Source organism: Pseudophryne corroboree, chromosome 7 (genome assembly GCF_028390025.1).
Source record: "Pseudophryne corroboree isolate aPseCor3 chromosome 7, aPseCor3.hap2, whole genome shotgun sequence".
In the NCBI taxonomy this organism is placed as follows: Eukaryota; Metazoa; Chordata; class Amphibia; order Anura; family Myobatrachidae; genus Pseudophryne; species Pseudophryne corroboree.
Genome location: NC_086450.1, coordinates 508492094 through 508513116, shown reverse-complemented (window position 1 = coordinate 508513116; position 21023 = coordinate 508492094). Strand labels below are relative to the sequence as shown.

Here is a 21023-nt window from a genome sequence, read left to right as displayed (position 1 = left end):
TTCTAGCTGTTGCCGTGGCCACCAGGTCCGATGGACCGACCCCAAATAACTCCTCCCCTTTATACGGCAATACTTCCATGTGCCGTTTGGAATCTGCATCACCTGACCACTGTCGTGTCCATAAACATCGTCTGGCAGATATGGACATCGCACTTACTCTTGATGCCAGAGTTTCGCATATATAGAAATGCATCTTTTAAATGCTCTATAGTCAATAAAATACTGTCCCTGTCAAGGGTATCAATATTTCCAGTCAGGGAATCCGACCAAGCCACCCCAGCGCTGCCCATCCAGGCTGAGGCGATCGCTGGTCGCAGTATAACACCAGTATGTGTGTATATACTTTTTAGGATATTTTCCAACCTCCTATCAGTTGGCTCCTTGAGGGCGTCCGTATCTGGAGACGGTAACGCCACTTGTTTTTATAAGCGTGTGAGCGCCTTATCCACCCTAAGGTGTGTTTCCCAACGCGCCATAACTTCTGGCGGGAAAGGGTATACCGCCAATAATTTTCTATCGGGGGAAACCCACGCATCATCACACACTTCATTTAATTTATCTGATTCAGGAAAAACCACATGTAGTTTTTTCACACTCCACATAATACCCTTTTTTGTGGTACTTGTAGTATCAGAAATATGTAACATCTCCTTCATTGCCCTTAACAAGTAACGTGTGGCCCTAAAGGAAAATACGTTTGTTTCTTCACCGTCGACACTGGAGTCAGGGTCCGTGTCTGTGTCGACCGACTGAGGTAAAAGGACGTTTTAACGCCCCTGACGGTGTTTTAGACGCCTAGACAGGTACTAATTGGTTTGCCGGCCGTCTCATGTCGTCAACCGACCTTGCAGCGTGTTGACATTATCACGTAATTCCTTAAATAAGCCATCCATTCCGGTGTCGACTCCCTAGAGAGTGACATCACCATTACCGGCAATTGCTCCGCCTCCTCACCAACATCGTCCTCATACATGTCGACACACAAGTACCGACACAGCACACACACAGGGAATGCTCTGATAGAGGACAGGACCCCACTAGCCCTTTGGGGAGACAGAGGGAGAGTTTGCCAGCACACACCAAAAACGCTATATTATACAGGGACAACCTTTATATAAGTGTTTTTCCCTTATAGCATTTTAATATATATATATACATATCGCCAAATAAGTGCCCCCCCTCTCTGTTTTAACCCTGTTTCTGTAGTGCAGTGCAGGGGAGAGCCTGGGAGCCTTCCCACCAGCCTTTCTGTGAGGGAAAATGGCGCTGTGTGCTGAGGAGAATAGGCCCCGCCCCCTTTTCGGCGGGCTTCTTCTCCCGTTTTTCTGAGACCTGGCAGGGGTTAAATACATCCATATAGCCTCCAGGGGCTATATGTGATGTATTTTTAGCCAGAATAAGGTATTATACATTGCTGCCCAGGGCGCCCCCAGCAACGCCCTGCACCCTCCGTGACCGTTGGTGTGAAGTGTGTGACAACAATGGCGCACAGCTGCAGTGCTGTGCGCTACCTCATGAAGACTGAAAAGCCTTCTGCCGCCTGTTTCTGGACCTTCAATCTTCAGCATCTGCAAGGGGGTCGGCGGCGCGGCTCCGGGACGAACCCCAGGGTGAGACCTGTGTTCCGACTCCCTCTGGAGCTAATGGTGTCCAGTAGCCTAAGAAGCCAATCCATCCTGCACGCAGGTGAGTTGAACTTCTCTCCCCTAAGTCCCTCGATGCAGTGAGCCTGTTGCCAGCAGGACTCACTGAAAATAAGAAACCTAAAAACTTTTTCTAAGCAGCTCCTTAAGAGAGCCACCTAGATTGCACCCTGCTCGGACGGGCACAAAAACCTAACTGAGGCTTGGAGGAGGGTCATAGGGGGAGGAGCCAGTACACACCACCTGATCCTAAAGCTTTAGTTTTGTGCCCTGTCTCCTGCGGAGCCGCTAATCCCCATGGTCCTGACGGAGTCCCCAGCATCCACTTAGGACGTCAGAGAAAGGTGGATTTCCCAGCCGTTGCCGTGGCCACCAGGTCCGATAGACCGACCCCAAATAACTCCTCCCCTTTATACGGCAATACTTCCATATGCCGTTTGGAATCCGCATCACCTGACCACTGTCGCATCCATAACCCTCTTCTGGCAGAAAATAAGATTTTACTTACCGATAAATCTATTTCTCGTAGTCCGTAGTGGATGCTGGGACTCCGTCAGGACCATGGGGATTAGCGGCTCCGCAGGAGACAGGGCACAAAAATAAAAGCTTTAGGACTAGGTGGTGTGCACTGGCTCCTCCCCCTATGACCCTCCTCCAAGCCACAGTTAGGATACTGTGCCCGGACGAGCGTACACAATAAGGAAGGATTTTGAATCCCGGGTAAGGCTCATACCAGCCACACCAATCACACCGTACAACTTGTGATCTGAACCCAGTTAACAGTATGACAAACGTAGGAGCCTCTGAACAGACGGCTCACAACAATAACAACCCGATTTTTTTGTAACAATAACTATGTACAAGTATTGCAGACAATCCGCACTTGGGATGGGCGCCCAGCATCCACTACGGACTACGAGAAATAGATTTATCGGTAAGTAAAATCTTATTTTCTCTGACGTCCTAGTGGATGCTGGGACTCCATCAGGACCATGGGGATTATACCAAAGCTCCCAAACGGGCGGGAGAGTGCGGATGACTGCAGCACCGAATGAGAGAACTCCAGGTCCTCTTTAGCCAGGGTATCAAATTTGTAGAATTTTACAAACGTGTTCTCCCCCGACCACGTAGCTGCTCGGCAGAGTTGTAATGCCGAGACCCCTCGGGCAGCCGCCCAAGATGAGCCCACCTTCCTTGTGGAATGGGCCTTGATAGATTTAGGCTGTGGCAGGCCTGCCACAGAATGTGCAAGTTGAATTGTGCTACAAATCCAACGAGCAATCGTCTGCTTAGAAGCAGGAGCACCCAGCTTGTTGGGTGCATACAGTATAAACAGCGAGTCAGATTTTCTGACTCCAGCCGTCCTTGAAATATATATTTTCAATGCCCTGACAACGTCCAGCAACTTGGAATCCTCCAAATCGCTAGTAGCCGCAGGCACCACAATAGGCTGGTTCAGGTGAAACGCTGAAACCAACTTAGGCAGAAACTGAGGACGCGTCCGCAGTTCTGCCCTGTCCGAATGGAAAATCAGATATGGGCTTTTATACGATAAAGCCGCCAATTCTGACACTCTCCTGGCTGAAGCCAGGGCCAGTAGCATGGTTACTTTCCATGTAAGATATTTCAAATCCACCGATTTGAGTGGCTCAAACCAATGGGATTTGAGAAAATCCAAAACTACATTAAGATCCCACGGAGCCACTGGGGGCACAACCGGGGGCTGTATATGTAGTACTCCTTTTACAAAAGTCTGGACTTCAGGAACTGAAGCCAATTCTTTCTGGAAGAAAATCGACAGGGCCGAAATTTGAACCTTAATGGACCCTAATTTGAGGCCCATAGACAATCCTGTTTGCAGGAAATGTAGGAATCGACCCAGTTGAAATTCCTCCGTCGGGGCCTTCCTGGCCTCACACCACGCAACATATTTTCTCCAAATGCGGTGATAATGTTGTGCAGTCACCTACTTCCTGGCTTTTACCAGGGTAGGGATGACCTCTTCCGGAATGCCTTTTTCCCTTAGAATTCGGCGTTCAACCGCCATGCCGTCAAACGCAGCCGCGGTAAGTCTTGGAATAGACACGGTCCCTGCTGAAGCAGGTCCCGTCTTAGAGGTAGAGGCCACGGATCTTCCGTGAGCATCTCCTGAAGTTCCGGGTACCAAGTTCTTCTTGGCCAATCCGGAGCCACGAGAATCGTTCTTACTCCCCTTTGCCGTATAATTCTCAGTACTTTTGGTATGAGAGGCAGAGGAGGAAACACATACACTGACTGGAACACCCACGGTGTTACCAGAGCGTCCACAGCTATTGCCTGAGGGTCTCTTGACCTGGCGCAATACCTGTCCAGTTTTTTGTTGAGGCGGGACGCCATCATATCCACCTTTGGTTTTTCCCAACGGTTCACAATCATGTGGAAGACTTCTGGATTAAGTCCCCACTCTCCCGGGTGTAGATCGTGTCTGCTGAGGAAGTCCGCTTCCCAGTTGTCCACTCCCGGAATGAACACTGCTGACAGTGCTATCACATGATCTTCCGCCCAGCGAAGAATCCTTGCAGCTTCTGCCATTGCCCTCCTGCTTCTTGTGCCGCCCTGTCTGTTTACGTGGGCGACTGCCGTGATGTTGTCCGACTGGATCAACACCGGCTGACCCTGAAGCAGGGGTTTTGCCAGGCTTAGAGCATTGTAAATTGCCCTTAGCTCCAGTATATTTATGTGAAGAGACATCTCCAGGCTTGACCACACTCCCTGGAAGTTTCTTCCCTGTGTGACCGCTCCCCAGCCTCTCAGACTGGCATCCGTGGTCACCAGGACCCAGTCCTGTATGCCGAATCTGCGGCCCTCTAACAGATGAGCACTCTGCAACCACCACAGAAGAGACACCCTTGTCCGTGGAGACAAAGTTATCCGCTGATGCATCTGCAGATGCGATCCGGACCATTTGTCCAGCAGATCCCACTGAAAAGTTTGTGCGTGGAATCTGCCGAATGGAATCGCTTCGTAAGAAGCCACCATTTTTCCCAGGACTCTTGTGCATTGATGCACAGACACTTTTCCTGGTTTTAGGAGGTTCCTGACAAGTTCGGATAACTCCCTGGCTTTCTCCTCCGGAAGAAACACCTTTTTCTGAACCGTGTCCAGAATCATTCCCAGGAACAGCAGACGTGTCATCGGGGTCAATTGAGATTTTGGAAAATTCAGAATCCACCCGTGCTGTTGCAGCACTACTTGGGTTAGTGCTACTACGTCCCCCAGCTGTTCTCTGGACCTTGCCCTTATCAGGAGATCGTCCAAGTAAGGGATAATTAATACGCCTTTTCTTCGCAGAAGAAACATCATTTCGGCCATTACCTTGGTAAAGACCCGAGGTGCCGTGGACAATCCAAACGGCAGCGTCTGAAACTGATAATGACAGTTTTGCACCACGAACCTGAGGTACCCTTGATGTGAAGGGCAAATTGGGACATGCAGGTAAGCATCCTTGATGTCCAGGGACACCATAAAGTCCCCTTCTTCCAGATTCGCTATCACTGCTCTGAGTGACTCCATCTTGAACTTGAATTTTTGTATGTACAGGTTCAAAGATTTCAGATTTAGAATAGGTCTTACCGAGCCGTCCGGCTTCGGTACCACAAATAGTGTGGAATAATACCCCTTTCCCTGTTGTAGGAGGGGTACCTTGACTATCACCTGCTGAGAATACAGCTTGTGAATGGCTTCCAATACCGTCGCCCTGTCTGAGGGAGACGTTTGCAGAGCAGACTTTAGGAACCGGCGAGGGGGAGACTTCTCGAATTCCAACCTGTAACCCTGAGATACTACCTGCAGGATCCAGGGGTCCACCTGTGAGTGAGCCCACTGTGCGCTGAAATTCTTGAGTCGACCCCCCACCGCCCCTGAGTCCGCTTGTAAAGCCCCAACGTCATGCTGAGGGCTTTGCAGAAGCCGGGGAGGGCTTCTGCTCCTGGGAGGGAGCTGCTTGGTGCACTCTCTTACCCTTTCCTTTGCCTCGGGGCAGATATGACTGTCCTTTTGCCCGCTTGTTCTTATAGGAACGAAAGGACTGCGACTGAAAAGACGGTGTCTTTTTCTGTTGGGAGGGGACCCGAGGTAAAAAGGTGGATTTCCCGGCTGTTGCCGTGGCCACCAAATCCGATAGACCGACCCCAAATAATTCCTCCCCTTTATACGGCAATACTTCCATATGCCGTTTGGAATCCGCATCACCTGACCACTGTCGCGTCCATAAACTTCTTCTGGCAGATATGGACATCGCACTTACTCTCGATGCCAGAGTGCAAATATCCCTCTGAGCATCTCGCATATAAAGAAAAGCATCCTTTAATTGCTCTATAGTCAATAAAATACTGTCCCTATCCAGGGTATCAATATTTTCAGTCAGGGAATCCGACCAAACCACCCCAGCACTGCACATCCATGCAGAGGCGATGGCTGGTCGCAGTATAACACCAGTATGAGTGTATATACTTTTCAGGGTAGTTTCCAGCCTCCTATCAGCTGGATCCTTGAGGGCGGCCGTTTCAGGAGACGGTAACGCCACTTGTTTTGATAAGCGTGTGAGTGCCTTATCCACCCTAGGGGGTGTTTCCCAGCGCGCCCTAACCTCTGGCGGGAAAGGATATAATGCCAATAACTTCTTTGAAATTAGCAGTTTTCTATCGGGGTTAACCCACGCTTCATCACACACTTCATTCAATTCCTCTGATTCAGGAAAAACTACAGGTAGTTTTTTCAGACCCCACATAATACCCCTTTTTGTGGTACTTGCAGTATCAGAGATATGCAAAGCCTCCTTCATTGCCGTGATCATATAACGTGTGGCCCTACTGGAAAATACGTTTGTTTCTTCACCGTCGACACTAGATTCGGTGTCCGTGTCTGGGTCTGTGTCGACCGACTGAGGTAAAGGGCGTTTTACAGCCCCTGACGGTGTCTGAGACGCCTGGACAGGTACTAACTGGTTTGCCGGCCGTCTCATGTCGTCAACTGATTTTTGTAACGTGCTGACATTATCACGTAATTCTATAAACAAAGCCATCCATTCCGGTGTCGACTCCCTAGGGGGTGACATCACCATTACCGGCAATTGCTCCGCCTCCACACCAACATCGTCCTCATACATGTCGACACACACGTACAGACACACAGGGAATGCTCTTATCGAAGACAGGACCCCACTAGCCCTTTGGGGAGACAGAGGGAGAGTTTGCCAGCACACACCCAAGCGCTATAAATATATAGGAACAACCCTACAGAAGTGTTGTTTCCTTTATAGCAGCTTAATATATCAATATCGCCAAAAAAGTGCCCCCCCTCTCTGTTTTTTTACCCTGTTTCTGTAGTGCAGTGCAGGGGAGAGTCCTGGGAGCCTTCCTCGCAGCGGAGCTGTGCAGGAAAATGGCGCTGTGTGCTGAGGAGATAGGCCCCGCCCCCTATTTCGGCGGGCTCTTCTCCCGGTGTTTGTGAGACCTGGCAGGGGTTAAATACATCTATAAAGCCCCAGGGGCTATATGTGATGTATTTTTAGCCAGAACAAGGTATTATCATTGCTGCCCAGGGCGCCCCCCCCCAGCGCCCTGCACCCTCAGTGACCGCTGGTGTGAAGTGTGCTGACAACAATGGCGCACAGCTGCAGTGCTGTGCGCTACCTCATGAAGACTGAAAAGTCTTCTGCCGCCGGTTTCTGGACCTCTTCACTTTTCGGCATCTGCAAGGGGGTCCGCGGCGCGGCTACGGGACCGGACTCCATGGCTGGGCCTGTGTTCGATCCCTCTGGAGCTAATGGTGTCCAGTAGCCTAAGAAGCCAATCCATCCTGCACGCAGGTGAGTTCACTTCTTCTCCCCTAAGTCCCTCGTTGCAGAGAGCCTGTTGCCAGCAGGACTCACTGAAAATAAAAAACCTAATAACTTTTTCTAAGCAGCTCTTTAGGAGAGCCACCTAGATTGCACCCTGCTCGGACGGGCACAAAAACCTAACTGAGGCTTGGAGGAGGGTCATAGGGGGAGGAGCCAGTGCACACCACCTAGTCCTAAAGCTTTTATTTTTGTGCCCTGTCTCCTGCGGAGCCGCTAATCCCCATGGTCCTGACGGAGTCCCAGCATCCACTAGGACGTCAGAGAAATGGACAGCGCACTTACTCTTGATGCCAGAGTGCAAATATCCCTCTGTGCATCTCGCATATATAGAAATGCATCCTTTAAATGCTCTATAGTCAATAATATACTGTCCCTGTCCAGGGTATCAATATTTTCAGTCAGGGAATCCGACCAAGCCACCCCAGCACTGCACATCCAGGCTGAGGCGATTGCTGGTCGCAGTATAACACCAGTATGTGTGTATATACTTTTTAGGATATTTTCCAGCTTCCTATCAGCTGGCTCCTTGAGGGCGGCCGTATCAGGAGACGGTAACGCCACTTGTTTTGATAAGCGTGTGAGCGCCTTATCTACCCTAGGGGGTGTTTCCCAACGCGCCCTAACCTCTGGCGGGAAAGGGTATAATGCCAATAATTTTTTAGAAATTAGCAGTTTTTTATCGGGGGAAACCCACGCTTCATCACACACCTCATTTAATTCATCTGATTCAGGAAAAACTACGGGTAGTTTTTTCACACCCCACATAATACCCTTTTTTGTGGTACTTGTAGTATCAGAAATGTTCAAAACCTCCTTCATTGCCGTGATCATGTAACGTGTGGCCCTACTGGAAATCACGTTTGTTTCCTCACCGTCGACACTGGAGTCAGTGTCCGTGTCTGGGTCTGCTTCCATAAGACCATCCAGTCAGGTGTCGACTCCCTAGGGGGTGACATCACTATTACAGGCAATTGCTCCGCCTCCATACCATTTTCCTCCTCATACATGTCGACACAAACGTACCGACACACAGCACACACACAGGGAATGCTCTGATAGAGGACAGGACCCCACTAGCCCTTTGGGGAGACAGAGGGAGAGTTTGCCAGCACACACCAGAGCGCTATATATATACAGGGATAACCTTATATAAGTGTTTTTCCCTTATATAGCTGCTGTATTGATTAATCTGCCAAATTAGTGCCCCCCCTCTCTTGTTTTACCCTGTTTCTGTAGTGCAGGACTGCAGGGGAGAGTCAGGGAGACGTCCTTCCAGCGGAGCTGTGAGGGAAAATGGCGCTTGTGTGCTGAGGAGATAGGCTCCGCCCCCTTCTCGGCGGCCTTTCTCCCGCTTTTTTAAGGAAAACTGGCAGGGGTTAAATGCATCCATATAGCCCAGGAGCTATATGTGATGTATTTTTCGCCATCTAAGGTGTTTTTATTGCATCTCAGGGCGCCCCCCCCCCAGCGCCCTGCACCCTCAGTGACCGGAGTGTGAAGTGTGCTGAGAGCAATGGCGCACAGCTGCGGTGCTGTGCGCTACCTTATTGAAGACAGGACGTCTTCTGCCGCCGATTTCCCGGACCTCTTCTGTCTTCTGGCTCTGTAAGGGGGCCGGCGGCGCGGCTCTGGGACCCATCCATGGCTGGGCCTGTGATCGTCCCTCTGGAGCTAATGTCCAGTAGCCTAAGAAGCCCAATCCACTCTGCACGCAGGTGAGTTCGCTTCTTCTCCCCTTAGTCCCTCGGTGCAGTGAACCTGTTGCCAGCAGGACTCACTGAAAATAAAAAACCTATACTTAAACTTTTTCACTAAGCAGCTCAGGAGAGCCACCTAGTGTGCACCCTTCTCGTTCGGGCACAAAAATCTAACTGAGGCTTGGAGGAGGGTCATAGGGGGAGGAGCCAGTGCACACCAGGTAGTCCTAAAGCTTTTACTTTTGTGCCCAGTCTCCTGCGGAGCCGCTATTCCCCATGGTCCTTACGGAGTTCCCAGCATCCACTAGGACGTCAGAGAAAATAAGATTTTACTTACCGATAAATCTATTTCTCGTAGTCCGTAGTGGATGCTGGGGACTCCGTCAGGACCATGGGGAATAGCGGCTCCGCAGGAGACAGGGCACAAAACTAAAGCTTTAGGATCAGGTGGTGTGTACTGGCTCCTCCCCCTATGACCCTCCTCCAAGCCTCAGTTAGGATACTGTGCCCGGACGAGCGTACACAATAAGGAAGGATTTTGAATCCCGGGTAAGACTCATACCAGCCACACCAATCACACCGTATAACTTGTGATCTAAACCCAGTTAACAGTATGACAAACGTAGGAGCCTCTGAACAGACGGCTCACAACAAATAACCCGATTTTTTTGTAACAATAACTATGTACAAGTATTGCAGACAATCCGCACTTGGGATGGGCGCCCAGCATCCACTACAGACTACGAGAAATAGATTTATCGGTAAGTAAAATCTTATTTTCTCTGACGTCCTAAGTGGATGCTGGGGACTCCGTCAGGACCATGGGGATTATACCAAAGCTCCCAAACGGGCGGGAGAGTGCGGATGACTCTGCAGCACCGAATGAGAGAACTCCAGGTCCTCTTTAGCCAGGGTATCAAATTTGTAGAATTTTACAAACGTGTTCTCCCCCGACCACGTAGCTGCTCGGCAGAGTTGTAATGCCGAGACCCCTCGGGCAGCCGCCCAGGATGAGCCCACCTTCCTTGTGGAATGGGCCTTGACAGATTTAGGCTGTGGCAGGCCTGCCACAGAATGTGCAAGTTGAATTGTGCTACAAATCCAACGAGCAATCGTCTGCTTAGAAGCAGGAGCACCCAGCTTGTTGGGTGCATACAGTATAAACAGCGAGTCAGATTTTCTGACTCCAGCCGTCCTTGAAATGTATATTTTCAATGCCCTGACAACGTCCAGCAACTTGGAATCTTCCAAATCGCTAGTAGCCGCAGGCACCACAATAGGCTGGTTCAGGTGAAACGCTGACACCACCTTAGGCAGAAACTGAGGACGCGTCCGCAGTTCTGCCCTGTCCGAATGGAAAATCAGATATGGGCTCTTATACGATAAAGCCGCCAATTCTGATACTCTCCTGGCTGAAGCCAGGGCCAGTAGCATGGTTACTTTCCATGTAAGATATTTCAAATCCACCGATTTGAGTGGCTCAAACCAATGGGATTTGAGAAAATCCAAAACTACATTCAGGTCCCACGGAGCCACTGGGGGCACAACCGGGGGCTGTATATGTAGTACTCCTTTTACAAAAGTCTGGACTTCAGGAACTGAAGCCAATTCTTTCTGGAAGAAAATCGACAGGGCCGAAATTTGAACCTTAATGGACCCCAATTTGAGGCCCATAGACAATCCTGTTTGCAGGAAATGTAGGAATCGACCCAGTTGAAATTCCTCCGTGGGGGCCTTCCTGGCCTCACACCACGCAACATATTTTCTCCAAATGCGGTGATAATGTTGTGCAGTCACCTCCTTCCTGGCTTTAACCAGTGTAGGAATGACCTCTTCTGGAATGCCTTTTTCCTTTAGAATTCGGCGTTCAACCGCCATGCCGTCAAACGCAGCCGCGGTAAGTCTTGGAATAGACACGGTCCCTGCTGAATCAGGTCCCGTCTTAGAGGTAGAGGCCACGGATTTTCCGTGAGCATCTCCTGAAGTTCCGGGTACCAAGTTCTTCTTGGCCAATCCGGAGCCACGAGTATCGTTCTTACTCCCCTTTGCCGTATAATTCTCAGTACTTTGGGTATGAGAGGCAGAGGAGGAAACACATACACTGACTGGTACACCCACGGTGTTACCAGAGCGTCCACAGCTATTGCCTGAGGGTCTCTTGACCTGGCGCAATACCTGTCCAGTTTTTTGTTGAGGCGAGACGCCATCATATCCACCTTTGGTTTTTCCCAACGGTTCACAATCATGTGGAAGACTTCTGGATGAAGTCCCCACTCTCCCGGGTGTAGATCGTGTCTGCTGAGGAAGTCTGCTTCCCAGTTGTCTACTCCCGGAATGAACACTGCTGACAGTGCTATCACATGATCTTCCGCCCAGCGAAGAATCCTTGCAGCTTCTGCCATTGCTCTCCTGCTTCTTGTGCCGCCCTGTCTGTTTACGTGGGCGACTGCCGTGATGTTGTCCGACTGGATCAACACCGGCTGACCCTGAAGCAGGGGTTTTGTCAGGCTTAGAGCATTGTAAATTGCTCTTAGCTCCAGTATATTTATATGAAGAGACATCTCCAGGCTTGACCATACTCCCTGGAAGTTTCTTCCCTGTGTGACCGCTCCCCAGCCTCTCAGACTGGCATCCGTGGTCACCAGGACCCAGTCCTGTATGCCGAATCTGCGGCCCTCTAACAGATGAGCACTCTGCAACCACCACAGAAGAGACACCCTTGTCCGTGGCGATAAGGTTATCCGCTGATGCATCTGCAGATGCGATCCGGACCATTTGTCCAGCAGATCCCACTGAAAAGTTCGTGCGTGGAATCTGCCGAATGGAATCGCTTCGTAAGAAGCCACCATTTTTCCCAGGACTCTTGTGCATTGATGCACAGACACTTTTCCTGGTTTTAGGAGGTTCCTGACAAGTTCGGATAACTCCTTGGCTTTCTCCTCCGGAAGAAACACCTTTTTCTGAACCGTGTCCAGAATCATTCCCAGGAACAGCAGACGTGTTGTCGGGGTCAACTGAGATTTTGGAAAATTCAGAATCCACCCGTGTTGTTGCAGCACTACTTGGGTTAGTGCTACTCCGTCCTCCAGCTGTTCTCTGGACCTTGCCCTTATCAGGAGATCGTCCAAGTAAGGGATAATTAATACGCCTCTTCTTCGCAGAAGAATCATCATTTCGGCCATTACCTTGGTAAAGACCCGAGGTGCCGTGGACAATCCAAACGGCAGCGTCTGAAACTGATAATGACAGTTTTGCACCACGAACCTGAGGTACCCTTGATGTGAAGGGCAAATTGGGACATGCAGGTAAGCATCCTTTATGTCCAGGGACACCATAAAGTCCCCTTCTTCCAGATTCGCTATCACTGCTCTGAGTGATTCCATCTTGAACTTGAATTTTTGTATGTACAGGTTCAAAGATTTCAGATTTAGAATAGGTCTTACCGAGCCGTCTGGCTTCGGTACCACAAATAGCGTGGAGTAATACCCCTTTCCCTGTTGTAGGAGGGGTACCTTGACTATCACCTGCTGAGAAAACAGCTTGTGAATGGCTTCCAATACCGTCGCCCTGTCTGAGGGAGACGTTGGCAGAGCAGACTTTAGGAACCGGCGAGGGGGAGACTTCTCGAATTCCAACCTGTAACCCTGAGATACTACCTGCAGAATCCAGGGGTCCACCTGTGAGTAAGCCCACTGCGCGCTGAAACTCCTGAGTCGACCCCCCACCGCTCCTGAGTCCGCTTGTAAAGCCCCAGCGTCATGCTGAGGGCTTTGCAGAACCCTGGGAGGGCTTCTGTTCCTGGGAAGGAGCTGCTTGCTGCCCTCTCTTACCCCTTCCTCTGCCCCGGGGCAGATATGACTGTCCTTTTGCCCTCTTGTTCTTATAGGACCGAAAGGACTGCGGCTGAAAAGACGGTGTCTTTTTCTGTTGGGAGGGGGTCTGAGGTAAAAAGGTGGATTTTCCGGCAGTTGCCGTGGCCACCAGATCCGATAGACCGACGCCAAATAATTCCTCCCCTTTATACGGCAATACTTCCATATGTCGTTTGGAATCCGCATCACCTGACCACTGTCGCGTCCATAAACTTCTTCTGGCAGATATGGACATCGCACTTACTCTCGATGCCAGAGTGCAAATATCCCTCTGAGCATCTCGCATATAAAGAAAAGCATCCTTTAATTGCTCTATAGTCAATAAAATACTGTCCCTGTCCAGGGTATCAATATTTTCAGTCAGGTAATCCGACCAAACCACCCCAGCACTGCACATCCATGCAGAGGCGATGGCTGGTCGCAGTATAACACCAGTATGTGTGTATATACTCTTTAGGGTAGTTTCCAGCCTCCTATCAGCTGGATCCTTGAGGGCGGCCGTATCAGGAGACGGTAACGCCACTTGTTTTGATAAGCGTGTGAGCGCCTTATCCACCTTAGGGGGTGTTTCCCAGCGCGCCCTAACCTCTGGCGGGAAAGGGTATAATGCCAATAACTTTTTTGAAATTAGCACTTTTCTATCTGGGTTAACCCACGCTTCATCACATACATCATTCAATTCCTCTGATTCAGGAAAAACTACAGGTAGTTTTTTCACCCCCCACATAATACCCCTTTTTGTGGTACTTGTAGTATCAGAGATATGCAAAGCCTCCTTCATTGCCGTGATCATATAACGCGTGGCCCTACTGGAAAATACGTTTGTTTCTTCACCGTCGACACTAGATTCAGTGTCCGTGTCTGGGTCTGTGTCGACCGACTGAGGTAAAGGGCGTTTTACAGCCCCTGACGGTGTCTTAGACGCCTGGGCAGGTACTAACTGGTTTGACGGCCGTCTCATGTCGTCAACTGATTTTTGTAATGTGCTGACATTATCACGTAATTCCATAAACAAAGCCATCCATTCCGGTGTCGACTCCCTGGGGGGTGACATCACCATTACCGGCAATTGCTCTGCCTCCACACCAACATCGTCCTCATACATGTCGACACACACGTACCGACACACAGCAGACACACAGGGAATGCTCTTATCGAAGACAGGACCCCACTAGCCCTTTGGGGAGACAGAGGGAGAGTTTGCCAGCACACACCCAAGCGCTATAATATATATGGGAACAACCTTATATAAGTGTTGTATCCTTATAGCAGCTTAAATATATAAAATATCGCCAAAAAAGTGGCCCCCCTCTCTGTTTTACCCTGTTTCTGTAGTGCAGTGCAGGGGAGAGTCCTGGGAGCCTTCCTCACAGCGGAGCTGAGCAGGAAAATGGCGCTGTGTGCTGAGGAGAATAAGCCCCGCCCCCTATTCCGGCGGGCTTTTCTCCCGTAGTTTGTAATATCTGGCAGGGGTTAAATACATCCATATAGCCTCAAGGGCTATATGTGATGTATTTTTTAGCCATAAAAAGGTATTTACATTGCTGCCCAAGGCGCCCCCAGCAGCGCCCTGCACCCTCCGTGACCGTTGGTGAGAAGTGTGTGACAAACAATGGCGCAAAGCTGCAGTGCTGTGCGCTACCTTCAAGAAGACTGAAGAGCCTTCTGCCGCCGGTTTCTGGACCTTCAATCTTCAGCATCTGCAAGGGGGGTCGGCGGCGCGGCTCCGGGACGAACCCCAGGGTGAGACCTGTGTTCCGACTCCCTCTGGAGCTAATGGTGTCCAGTAGCCTAAGAAGCCAATCCATCCTGCACGCAGGTGAGTTGAACTTCTCTCCCCTAAGTCCCTCGATGCAGTGAGCCTGTTGCCAGCAGGACTCACTGAAAATAAAAAAACCTAAAAACTTTTTCTAAGCAGCTCCTTAAGAGAGCCACCTAGATTGCACCCTGCTCGGACGGGCACAAAAACCTAACTGAGGCTTGGAGGAGGGTCATAGGGGGAGGAGCCAGTACACACCACCTGATCCTAAAGCTTTAGTTTTGTGCCCCGTCTCCTGCGGAGCCGCTATTCCCCATGGTCCTGACGGAGTCCCCAGCATCCACTTAGGACGTCAGAGAAATAATCATTAAGATGATCTGCTATTAAATTGTCTCCTTTAACAAGACTCCCAGTGTCCGTCTTTAGTTTTATAATTCCGCCTTTTGTTTTTCTCCTTTCGCTTATATACCTAAAAAAAGTTTTGCCTCCTTTACCCACTATATCACAGCTGTGTTACTGTCACTGCCATCATCACTATATTACCGCTGTGTTACAGTCACTGCCATCATCACTATATCACCGCTGTGTTACAGTCACTGCCATCATCACTATATCACAGCTGTGTTACAGTCACTGCCATCATCACTATATCACAGCTGTGTTACTGTCACTGCCATCATCACTATATCACAGCTGTGTTACTGTCGCTGCCATCATCACTATATCACCGCTGCGTTACTGTCACTGCCATCATCACTATATCACAGCTGTGTTACAGTCACTGCCATCATCACTATATCACCGCTGTGTTACAGTCACTGCCATCATCACTATATCACCGCTGTGTTACAGTCACTGCCATCATCACTATATCACAGCTGCGTTACAGTCACTGCCATCATCACTATATCACAGCTGTGTTACAGTCACTGCCATCATCACTATATCACAGCTGTGTTACAGTCACTGCCATCATCACTATATCACAGCTGTGTTACAGTCACTGCCATCATCACTATATCACAGCTGTGTTACAGTCACTGCCATCATCACTATATCACAGCTGTGTTACAGTCACTGCCATCATCACTATATCACAGCTGTGTTACAGTCACTGCCATCATCACTATATCACAGCTGTGTTACAGTCACTGCCATCATCACTATATCACAGCTGTGTTACAGTCACTGCCATCATCACTATATCACAGCTGTGTTACAGTCACTGCCATCATCACTATATCACAGCTGCGTTACAGTCACTGCCATCATCACTATATCACCGCTGTGTTACAGTCACTGCAATCATCACTATATCACCGCTGTGTTACAGTCACTGCTATCATCACTATATCACCGCTGCGTTACAGTCACTGCCATCATCACTATATCACCGCTGCGTTACAGTCACTGCCATCATCACTATATCACCGCTGCATTACAGTCACTGCCATCATCACTATATCACCGCTGCATTACAGTCACTGCCATCATCACTATATCACAGCTGCGTTACAGTCACTGCCATCATCACTATATCACAGCTGCGTTACAGTCACTGCCATCATCACTATATCACCGCTGCATTACAGTCACTGCCATCATCACTATATCACAGCTGCGTTACAGTCACTGCCATCATCACTATATCACAGCTGTGTTACTGTCACTGCCATCATCACTATATCACCGCTGTGTTACTGTCACTGCCATCATCACTATATCACCGCTGCGTCACAGTCACTGCCATCATCACTATATCACAGCTGCGTTAGTCGCTGCCATCATCACTATATCACCGCTGTGTTACAGTCACTGCCATCATCACTATATCACCGCTGTGTTACAGTCACTGCCATCATCACTATATCACCGCTGCGTTACTGTCACTGCCATCATCACTATATCACAGCTGTGTTACAGTCACTGCCATCATCACTATATCACCGCTGTGTTACAGTCACTGCCATCATCACTATATCACAGCTGTGTTACAGTCACTGCCATCATCACTATATCACAGCTGTGTTAGTGGCTGCCATCATCACTATATCACAGCTGTGTTACAGTCACTGCCATCATCACTATATCACAGCTGTGTTACAGTCACTGCCATCATCACTATATCACAGCTGCGTTACAGTCACTGCCATCATCACTATATCACCGCTGTGTTACAGTCACTGCCATCATCACTATATCACCGCTGTGTTACAGTCACTGCCATCATCACTATATCACAGCTGTGTTACAGTCACTGCCATCAGCACTATATCACAGCTACGTTAGTCACTGCCATCATCACTATATCACCGCTGTGTTACTGTCACTGCCATCATCACTATATCACCGCTGTGTTACAGTCACTGCCATCATCACTATATCACAGCTGTGTTACTGTCACTGCCATCATTACTATATCACCGCTGTGTTACAGTCACTGCCATCATCACTATATCACAGCTGCGTTACAGTCACTGCCATCATCACTATATCACCGCTGTGTTACAGTCACTGCCATCATCACTATATCACCGCTGTGTTACAGTCACTGCCATCATCACTATATCACCGCTGTGTTACAGTCACTGCCATCATCACTATATCACAGCTATGTTACAGTCACTGCCATCATCACTATATCACAGCTGTGTTACAGTCACTGCCATCATCACTATATCACAGCTGTGTTACAGTCACTGCCATCATCACTATATCACTGCTCCGTTACTGTCACTGCCATCATCACTATATCACCGCTGCGTTACAGTCACTTCCATCATCACTATATCACAGCTGTATTACAGTCACTGCCATCATCACTATATCACCGCTGCGTTACTGTCACTGCCATCATCACTATATCACAGCTGCGTTAGTCGCTGCCATCATCACTATATCACAGCTGCGTTACAGTCACTGCCATCATCACTATATCACAGCTGTGTTACAGTCACTGCCATCATCACTATATCACCGCTGTGTTACAGTCACTGCCATCATCACTATATCACAGCTGTGTTACAGTCTCTGCCATCATCACTATATCACAGCTGCGTTACAGTCACTGCCATCATCACTATATCACCGCTGTGTTACAGTCACTGCCATCATCACTATATCACAGCTGTGTTACAGTCTCTGCCATCATCACTATATCACAGCTGCGTTACAGTCACTGCCATCATCACTATATCACAGCTGCGTTACAGTCACTGCCATCATCACTATATCACAGCTGCGTTACAGTCACTGCCATCATCACTATATCACTGCTGCGTTACAGTCACTGCCATCATCACTATATCACAGCTGTGTTACAGTCACTGCCATCATCACTATATCACCGCTGTGTTACAGTCACTGCCATCATCACTATATCACCGCTGTGTTACAGTCACTGCCATCATCACTATATCACCGCTGTGTTACAGTCTCTGTCATCATCACTATATCACAGCTGCGTTACAGTCACTGCCATCATCACTATATCACAGCTGCGTTACAGTCACTGCCATCATCACTATATCACAGCTGTGTTACAGTCACTGCCATCATCACTATATCACCGCTGCGTTACAGTCACTGCCATCATCACTATATCACCGCTGCGTTAGTCACTGCCATCATCACTATATCACCGCTGTGTTACAGTCACTGCCATCATCACTATATCACCGCTGCATTACAGTCACTGCCATCATCACTATATCACAGCTGTGTTACAGTCACTGCCATCATCACTATATCACAGCTGTGTTACAGTCACTGCCATCATCACTATATCACCGCTGTGTTACAGTCACTGCCATCATCACTATATCACCGCTGTGTTACAGTCACTGCCATCATCACTATATCACCGCTGCATTACAGTCACTGCCATCATCACTATATCACCGCTGTGTTACAGTCACTGCCATCATCACTATATCACTGCTGTGTTACAGTAGCCAACAGACTTTTTGCTATTAAACCCATTCATAATAACTGGATATCATCAAACTTAAAACAGTGAGAACACATTTTAACCTGTTACTTACCACCACAGCAGTTAAAAAATGCAGCATGCGAGAATTATTATAGACTCCTTCAAAAACCTAGAACAAAGAAACAACATCATTAGCAACTTTAGCACTCTGACCGTGATCAGTGTCTGAATGAAGAAACAAACCAGCTACACCACAAGTACTGAGGTGACGCTATAAGCACCCCGAGTCCAATTGGAGAAAGAGCACTATATAAATCAATTAATTATTCTATAATAACACACGCAATAAAATCAGACGACTATTTAAAACCCTGTAAAAGTTGCCTTGTAATTTCCGTTTAGTGAAGCTGCTATTCACATTGGTGGCAGACAGTCATGTGATAAACATGGCAAGAAAGTCTCGGCGCTGATTTGTTTGTGATTAAAGAGTATTTTACCCAATGGTGCAGAAATGCGCTCAGATGGTTTATATGTGCTCATCGGGGTATCTCGAGCTCCTGCTTCCAGCCCACCACTGCCCACACTATGTCTGCCTTTGTACCCACTAGCTTTTCCATCTGCGTTCATCTGTGGGAGAGACTCGTGCCCTTGTGCTGCTGCCGAGCTGCACTGGCCGGAGACTCCGCACATTAGACGGCCTGTCCACCGGAGCCTCAAGCTCGTTTCCCGCACACGGCTATCAGGGCCCCATGGTGCCAGCACCTAACATTTCATGCCACGGTACCTCTCCTCCAACATACAAGGCACCTGACCTCATGGACAACGGAGCTTCTTAGCACAAACACTAGAGAGGTAATCTGGCAGTAGCCCTAGCGCTATTTGTAATCATATAAAGCAGGCATGTCCAAACTGCGGCCCTCCAGCTGTTGTGAAACTACATATCCCAGCATGCCCTGACAGTTTTGCTGTCAGAGAATGCTAAAGCAGTGTCAGGGCATGCTGGGATGTGTAGTTTCTCAACAGCTGGAGGGCCGCAGTTTGGACATGCCTGATATAAAGACTCATGATCCACTAATATCAGGTTATCATTACTAGAACCTCAATTAGTATCAACGACTGTGCAGGCTTAGAAATAGATACAAAAATAACAATTTACCATCACGGCTACAAAAAGTAACTTACTTCCTATGAGTAAACAGGAGAACAATCTGATGTACTGATCTACACACAAAACCCTACTCATAAGGACATTCTTATATGGACTATTTCTGTTTTTACATGACTACATAATGGTCTTCTTTGACTGGCCACTCATAATCCCATAGCCAAATGGGTGGGTAGGGGGGTTTCTGGTTGCCCGGATTCCCCCCCTCCCCCTGCCAAGTGGCTCAGATTGTGACAATAGCAACAGTATATAAATTACTAGAGCTGCCGCTACACCATGCAGTGTAAGGGACAGGTCAGAGCTGCTGCATATGCACGGTGGTACCAACTTCTTCTGTCAAGTTTGCTGTGTGTGTGGATCTGGGCCCTCAGTGCACTGGACCAGAGAGTAGCTTCTAAGTAGAAGAGACAGGAGCCTTACCATGAGGTGGGAGAATGTGTGCTTAGAAAGTGCAGTACGGGTTCTATTAAGTTTGTGTATTTATTATGGTATGTATAACCTTTTTCTGACCACTTATTTGTATTATTTAAATAAGTTGGATACAGACTATACCCTAGACCAGGCATTCCCAACCACGGTCCTCAAGGCACACCAACACTGCAGGTTTTAGTGATATCCAGGCTTAAGCACAGATGGTTAAATCAAAATAACTGAGGTGCTTATTAAGTCACCTGTGTTCAAGCCTGGATATCACTAAAACCAGGACTGTTAGTGTGCCTTGAGGACCGAGGTTGGGAAACACTGCCCTAGACCATCTATAGTGTTGAATATTAATATCGCATTCCACAGTATCCAGTGTATAAAAATAAGAATTTACTTACCGATAATTCTATTTCTCATAGTCCGTAGTGGATGCTGGGGACTCCGTCAGGACCATGGGGATTAGCGGGCTCCGCAGGAGACAGGGCACATCTAAAAAAGCTTTTAGGTCACATGGTGCGTACTGGCTCCTCCCCCTATGACCCTCCTCCAAGCCTCAGTTAGGTACTGTGCCCGGACGAGCGTACACAATAAGGAAGGATCTTGAATCCCGGGTAAGACTCATACCAGCCACACCAATCACACCGTACAACTT

At 48.7% G+C, this 21023-nt stretch overlaps 1 protein-coding gene across 2 annotated transcripts in view; it reads right to left on the bottom strand.

The window, feature by feature from the left end:
- ATXN2L (ataxin 2 like) overlaps positions 1 to 21023 on the bottom strand; it is a 114488-nt gene that overhangs the window by 69301 nt on the left and 24164 nt on the right. For both annotated transcript variants that reach the window (XM_063935413.1, XM_063935414.1), the window contains exon 3: positions 18896 to 18952. In XM_063935413.1, coding sequence (XP_063791483.1) covers positions 18896 to 18952 — 57 coding nt within the window. The remainder of the gene's footprint in view (positions 1 to 18895; positions 18953 to 21023) is intronic.